The sequence below is a fragment of the Penaeus vannamei genome, chromosome 2 (assembly GCF_042767895.1).
Source record: "Penaeus vannamei isolate JL-2024 chromosome 2, ASM4276789v1, whole genome shotgun sequence".
Taxonomy (NCBI): domain Eukaryota; kingdom Metazoa; phylum Arthropoda; class Malacostraca; order Decapoda; family Penaeidae; genus Penaeus; species Penaeus vannamei.
Genome location: NC_091550.1, coordinates 49,583,504 through 49,591,003, shown reverse-complemented (window position 1 = coordinate 49,591,003; position 7,500 = coordinate 49,583,504). Strand labels below are relative to the sequence as shown.

The 7,500-nt window shown below is 37.1% G+C and overlaps 1 protein-coding gene across 5 annotated transcripts in view; it reads right to left on the bottom strand.

Annotated features, from left to right (window-relative positions):
* Oatp74D (Organic anion transporting polypeptide 74D) overlaps window positions 1-7,500 on the bottom strand; it is a 357,477-nt gene that overhangs the window by 15,938 nt on the left and 334,039 nt on the right. For all 5 annotated transcript variants that reach the window (XM_070134044.1, XM_070134023.1, XM_070134031.1 and 2 more), the window contains 2 exons: window positions 6,516-6,656; window positions 4,960-5,118 (listed from right to left, as the gene is read on the bottom strand). In XM_070134044.1, the coding sequence (XP_069990145.1) occupies window positions 4,960-5,118; window positions 6,516-6,656 (300 nt within the window). The remainder of the gene's footprint in view (window positions 1-4,959; window positions 5,119-6,515; window positions 6,657-7,500) is intronic.

The window sequence follows — 7,500 nt, the reverse complement described above, 5'->3', positions numbered from 1 at the left end:
AAGAAAAAAAGAAAGAAAGAAAAAGAAAGAAAGAAGGAAAGAAAAAGAAAAAGAAAGAGAGAAAAAGAAAAAGAAAGAGAGAAAAAGAAAAAGAAAGAAGGAGGAGGAAGAGAAGAAGAAGAAGAAAGAGACGAGAGAAACCAGACTGCATCCCAACCCCCGAATTGGATTACCGCCGCTATCTGGAAACGAAAGAAAACACGCATTTCCCCCCAACGGCAAGACGAGCAGGAAAAATGACTTTGTTTCCAAACATTAAAAAAGAAAAGAAAAAAGAAAAAAAGAAAAGAAAAGAGAAAAGAAAAGAAAAGAAAAGAAAAGAAAAGAAAAGAAGAGAAAAGAAAGAAAGAAAGAAAGAAAGAAAAAAGAAAGAAAGAAAGAAAAAAAAGAAAGAAAGAAAAAGAAAGAAAGAGAGAAAAAGAAAAAGAAAGAGAGAAAAAGAAAAAGAAAGAAAGAAAGAAAAAGAAAAAGAAAGAAAGAAAGAAAGGAAGAAAAAGAAAGAAAGAAAAAGAAAAAGAAAAACAAGAAAAATTTATATGGAAAAAGGAAAAGGAAAAAGAAGCAGAAGCAGAAGCATAAAAAGAAGAAGAAGAAAGAAATAGAAAACAAAAAGAAAAAAAAAGACGCAGATGAAGAATTAGAATAAGAAAAAGAAAGAAGGAGGAGGAAGAGAAGAAGAAGAAGAAGAAAGAGACGAAAGAAACCAGACTGTATCCCAACCCCCGAATTGGATTACCGCCGCTATCTGGAAACGAAAGAAAACACGCATTTCCCCCGAACGGCAAGACGAGCAGGAAAAATGACTTTGTTTCCAAACATTAAAAAGAAAGAAAGGAAGAAAGAAAAAATAAAATAAAATAAAAGAAGAAGAAGAAGAAAAAAAGAAAGAAAAAGAAAAAAAGAAAAAGACAGAAAGAAAAAGAAAGAAAGAAAGAAAAAAGAAAGAAAGAAAGAAAAAGAAAAAGAAAGAAGGAGGAGGAAGAGAAGAAGAAGAAGAAGAAAGAGACGAGAGAAACCAGACTGCATCCCAACCCCCGAATTGGATTACCGCCGCTATCTGGAAACGAAAGAAAACACGCATTTCCCCCGAACGGCAAGACGAGCAGGAAAAATGACTTTGTTTCCAAACATTAAAAAAGAAAAGGAAAAAGAAAAAAAAAGAATAAAATAAAAGAAAGAAGAAGAAGAAGAAAAAAAGAAAAAAAAGAAAGAAAACGATAAAGAAAGAAAAGAAAAGAAAGAAAAGAAAAAGAAGAAGAAGAAAAAGAGAAAGAAAGAAAGAAAAGAAAAGAAAGAAACAAAGAAAAAGAAAGAAAGAAAAAGAAAAAGAAAGAAACAAGGAGGAAGAAGAGAAGAAGAAAGAGACGAAAGAAACCAGCAGAAGAAGAATTAGAAGGTAAAGAAAAAGAAGGAGGAGGAAGAGAAGAAGAAGAAGAAGAAAGAGACGAGAGAAACCAGACTGCATCCCAACCCCCGAATTGGATTACCGCCGCTATCTGGAAACGAAAGAAAACACGCATTTCCCCCGAACGGCAAGACGAGCAGGAAACATGACTTTGTTTCCAAACATTAAAAAGAAAGAAAGGAAGAAAGAAAAAATAAAATAAAATAAAAGAAGAAGAAGAAGAAAAAAAGAAAAAAAAAGAAAGAAAACGATAAAGAAAGAAAAGAAAAGAAAGAAAGAAAAAGAAAGAAAGAAAGGAAGAAAAAGAAAAAGAAAGAAGGAGGAGGAAGAGAAGAAGAAGAAGAAGAAAGAGACGAGAGAAACCAGACTGCATCCCAACCCCCGAATTGGATTACCGCCGCTATCTGGAAACGAAAGAAAACACGCATTTCCCCCGAACGGCAAGACGAGCAGGAAACATGACTTTGTTTCCAAACATTAAAAAGAAAGAAAGGAAGAAAGAAAAAATAAAATAAAATAAAAGAAGAAGAAGAAGAAAAAAAGAAAAAAAAAGAAAGAAAACGATAAAGAAAGAAAAGAAAAGAAAGAGACAAGAAGAAAGAAAGAAAGGAAGAAAAAGAAAAAGAAAGAAGGAGGAGGAAGAGAAGAAGAAGAAGAAGAAAGAGACGAGAGAAACCAGACTGCATCCCAACCCCCGAATTGGATTACCGCCGCTATCTGGAAACGAAAGAAAACACGCATTTCCCCCGAACGGCAAGACGAGCAGGAAAAATGACTTTGTTTCCAAACATTAAAAAGAAAGAAAGGAGGAAGAAGAAAAAGAATAAAATAAAAGAAAGAAGAAGAAGAAGAAGAAAAAAAGAAAAAAAAGAAAGAAAACGATAAAGAAAGAAAAGAAAAGAAAGAAAAGAAAGAAAGAAAGAAAAGAAGAGGAAAGAAAGAAAGAAAAAAAGGAAAAGAAAGAAAGAAAAAGAAAAAGAAAGAAAGAAAGAAAAAGAAAGAAAGAAAAAGAAAAAGAAAAACAAGAAAAAATTATATGGAAAAAGGAAAAGGAAAAAGAAGCAGAATCAGAAGCATAAAAAGAAGAAGAAGAATGAAATAGAAAACAAAAAGAAAAAAAAGACGCAGATGAAGAATTAGAAGGTAAAGAAAAAGAAAGAAGGAGGAGGAAGAGAAGAAGAAGAAAGAGACGAGAGAAACCAGACTGCATCCCAACCCCCGAATTGGATTACCGCCGCTATCTGGAAACGAAAGAAAACACGCATTTCCCCCAAACGGCAAGACGAGCAGGAAAAATGACTTTGTTTCCAAACATTAAAAAAGAAAAGGAAAAAGAAAAAAAAAGAAAAGAAAAGAAGAGAAGAAAAGAAGAGAAGAGAAAAGAAAAGAAGAGAAAAGAAAAGAAAGAAAGAAAGAAAGAAAGAAAGAAAGAAAAAGAGAAAGAAAGAAAGAAAAAGAAAAAGAAAGAAAAAGAAAGAAAGAAAAGAAAAAGAAAAAGAAAGAAAAAGAAAAAGAAAGAAAGAAAGAAAGAAAAAGAAAAAGAAAGAAAAGAAAAAAAAAGACGCAGATGAAGAATTAGAAGGTAAAGAAAAAGAAAGAAGGAGGAAGAGAAGAAGAAGAAGAAGAAAGAGACGAAAGAAACCAGACTGCATCCCAACCCCCGAATTGGATTACCGCCGCTATCTGGAAACGAAAGAAAACACGCATTTCCCCCGAACGGCAAGACGAGCAGGAAAAATGACTTTGTTTCCAAACATCAAAAAAGAAAAGGAAAAAGAAAAAAAGAAAAGAAAAGAGAAAAGAAAAGAAGAGAAGAGAAAAGAAAAGAAGAGAAAGAAAGAAAGAAAGAAAGAAAGAAAGAAAGAAAGAAAGAAAGAAAGAAAGAAAGAAAGAAAGAAAGAAAGAAAGAAAAAAAAAGAAAGAAAGAAAGAAAGAAAAAAGAAAGAAAGAAAGAAAGAAAAAAAAGAAAGAAAGAAAAAGAAAGAAAGAAAAAGAAAAAGAAAGAAGGAGGAGGAAGAGAAGAAGAAGAAGAAGAAGAAAGAGACGAGAGAAACCAGACTGCATCCCAACCCCCGAATTGGATTACCGCCGCTATCTGGAAACGAAAGAAAACACGCATTTCCCCCAAACGGCAAGACGAGCAGGAAAAATGACTTTGTTTCCAAACATCAAAAAAGAAAAGAAAAAAGAAAAAAAAGAAAAGAAAAGAAGAGAAAAGAAAAGAAGAGAAGAGAAAAGAAGAGAAAAGAAAAGAAAGAAAGAAAGAAAGAAAAAAGAAAGAAAGAAAGAAAGAAAAAAAAGAAAGAAAGAAAAAGAAAGAAAGAAAGAAAAAGAAAGAAGGAGGAGGAAGAGAAGAAGAAGAAAGAGACGAAAGAAACCAGACTGCATCCCAACCCCCGAATTGGATTACCGCCGCTATCTGGAAACGAAAGAAAACACGCATTTCCCCCGAACGGCAAGACGAGCAGGAAAAATGACTTTGTTTCCAAACATTAAAAAAGAAAAGAAAAAAGAAAAAAAAGAAAAGAAAAGAAGAGAAAAGAAAAGAAAAGAAAAGAAGAGAAAAGAAAAGAAAGAAAGAAAGAAAGAAAGAAAAAAGAAAGAAAAAGAAAAGAAAGAAAGAAAAAAGAAAGAAAGAAAAAGAAAAGAAAGAAAGAAAGAAAAAGAAAAATGAAGAAAGAAAGAAAAAGAAAAATGAAGAAAGAAAGAAAAAGAAAAAGAAAGAAAGAAAGAAAAAGAAAAGAAAGAAAGGAAGAAAAAGAAAGAAAGAAAAAGAAAAACAAGAAAAATTTATATGGAAAAAGGAAAAGGAAAAAGAAGCAGAAGCAGAAGCATAAAAAGAAGAAGAAAGAAATAGAAAACAAAAAGAAAAAAAAGACGCAGATGAAGAATTAGGATAAGAAAGAGAAAGAAGGAGGAGGAAGAGAAGAAGAAGAAGAAGAAAGAGACGAAAGAAACCAGACTGCATCCCAACCCCCGAATTGGATTACCGCCGCTATCTGGAAACGAAAGAAAACACGCATTTCCCCCAAACGGCAAGACGAGCAGGAAAAATGACTTTGTTTCCAAACATTAAAAAGAAAGAAAGGAAGAAAGAAAAAATAAAATAAAAGAAAAGAAAGAAGAAAAAAAGAAAAAAAAGAAAGAAAACGATAAAGAAAGAAAAGAAAAGAAAGAAAGAAAAAGAAAGAAAGAAAGAAAAAGAGAAAGAAAGAAAGAAAAAGAAAGAAAAAGAAAAAGAAAGAAAAGAAAAGAAAAGAAAAAAAGAAAAGGAAAAAGAAAAAATGAAAGATAAAGAAAAAAGAAAGAAAAAAAGAAAAGGAAAAAGAAAGAAAGGAAAAGAAAAGGAAAGAAAGAAAAAAGAAAGAAAGGAAAAGAAAAGAAAAGGAAAGAAAGAAAGAAAAAAGAAAGAAAAAGAAAAAGAAAGAAAGAAGAAGAAAAAGACAGAAAGAAAAAGAAAGAAAGAAAGAAAGGAAGAAAAAGAAAAAGAAAGAAAGAAAGTAAAAAGAAAAGAAAACAAAAGGGAAAAAAAAGGACAAGAGATTTGTACGTACCTCTGAGCGAGGGGGTGCAGGGCGGCGCCGTCGGGTGGGAGGGGTTGAGAGCCTGCTGGTGGGCGGGGCTGGCTTGGGCGGGCGAGAACGGCAGGCGGTGCGGGAACGAGAACATGGCCAGGCCCGTCAGGAACAGCGCCACGGACACTACCACCAGGCCTTTGGGGGAACGAGGCAGAGGGTTAGTGTTGTGGGGGGTTGGGGGGGGGGGGGGGGTGGGCGGGGGTGGAGGTGGGGGGGGGTAAGGTTGGGTGGGGTTGGAGGTTGGGTGGGGTGTTGGGGGTGAGGTGGGTGTTGGGGTTGGGTGAGTGTCCGGTGTTGGGGTTGGGGTTGGGGATGTGGTTGGAGTTGGGGGGTTAAGTAGGGTATTGGATGGGGGCTGGGGTGGTAGACTAGGACTAGGACATCGGAGAGTAATCGATGAGTTAGTCCTATCTATGGCTGGACATCTAAGACACTGAGCATCCTTTTTGCACAGGACACGTTTTGAACACGAATAACCCATTTGTATCTAACTCTAATATTACGTCATTCACTCTTCCGACGATTCCAAAGTTCCAGAAGCTTCTACCCTCCCTCAGGATCCATCCATCAAACTAAATCCACCTAAGATAAATAAACAAGACATAACGTGACAGCGGCCATGACTCACCCAGCCTACACGAGAGGAAAAAGCTGAGAAAGAGAAGGACCTCGACACGCGGTGACTCACTCTAGGGAGTCCTAGCTTCCCCCATGAAAGGTTACCTCGAGCCACGCTTCCTGGTGATCAACAGGACACGGACATGGTTCCCGGGCGCGTTGCAGGCGGTGGGTCTGCGTCGTGCCATGGCGAGTGCTCAATATCAACGCCCAACGAGCGACGAGAACACATGGCTCCGACGATCGGTCATGAATCTTGTCTGGCGCTCTCTCTCTCTTGAGGGGCCCTCGCGCTTCGATTCAACTCTCTGAATATTTGCATTTGCGAGTTGAAAGTTCCATTTTCTCCCCATCGAAATACCAAATGTAATGAGTTTATGTTTCAAATATCTAAAATAATGACGAGATAGTGTAGAGAGACATGTCCAAAACATGTTACAACACTTATCTTTACTGCACAATGATCCTCGAGGCTTCTCAGTGTTGGGAAAACGTATTTATGTTCAGCAGCTTCGCATTACAGCTGGTTGAAAGGCCGTTTTCGCCCCAGAAATGCAAACAAAAGGATAACACCATCAATGAAACCCCGGGACGTATTCGCTTACGCCGGCACACGCAGAGGGATTAAGTGGGAAATCCCTCTTCTCTCGTCTGTCTGTCTGCTTGTTTCTTTGTCTGTTTATCTGTCTGTAAATCCGTCTGTCCGTGTCCGTTCGGCCCTCTGTCTCTCTCTCTCCCTCCCTTTCTCTCTTTCTCCCTTGCTTCCTTTCTTCCTCTCTCCCTCCCTCGCTTCCTCTCTCCCTTCCTAACTTCTTCTCTCCTTCCCTCTCACCCTTCCTCGCTTCCTCTCTCCCTCCCTCCCTCCCTCCTACCTTCCATCCCTCTGTCCCCTTAACAATGCTTCAACCACCTACCTAACCACCAAGCCCCTATCCATCTGGGGTCATTCGGGGTGATGCTGGGGTCCTGGAAGGGGTCCACGTAGAGCCGAGTGCAGAAGGACCCCAACACGAAGCCCAACGTAGGACCAAGAATCCTCACGCCGCTCGTCACAGCTGGAGGGAAGAAAAGGATGATTAGTAATTCTATGCGTAAATATCATGCTTAAAGACCGTCCTGTAAAATCCTGTAAACAAGAGAAAGATAAAATAAAGAAGTGGATTGATTTAGTCTTTCGTCATTCGAAATTAACTATCCCTTTCAGCCGTACTCTTCGATTGGTAACCTTGATAGCAATAGAAACAGCTACTGGCTATACAAAAAACAACCGTCATTGCGACATCATAATACAACTTCACAAAATAACAATCAATATCTAACTAATAACATGCTAATACCAGTAACAACTTCAATGGCCTTGTTGACGTAGTTTGCCTTAGTTTCCGAACGAAATCACCCATCGTGTCTTACAGGAAAGGTAAGTATATATATGAATAACGAAAAGATAGAAAAAAAAATGAATCGCGAGGAATGAAAAGAAGAAAAAAAAGGGGTGGAAAAATGAAATCAACGGATTTATGAATTCCGGAAAATTGGCAGAAATGAAGATTAATATTCATACATGCTTAATGATTGAGGTATACGTGAAATTACAGATAATAAAATGACAAAACAGAATATGATAAGAAATACAGACTGTCAGACAGCCAGGCGGAAGAGAGAAGAGAAAATGCGGGAAAAGGTGCCAAGGAAAGAGGAAGAGAGATCGAAGACACGATAAAGAAAATAAAGATGAAAACGAAGATACGGAGGGAATAAAAGGAAGAAGAAGGCGATGAAGAAGAAACAGATGAGATGGATTGCGGAGATGAGGAAGAAGAAATAGACGAAGATGGAGCGTAGGAAGAAAACAGAAGTGAATAAGAAATAGGAGACGAAGAAAATGAGGAAGAGGAGAGA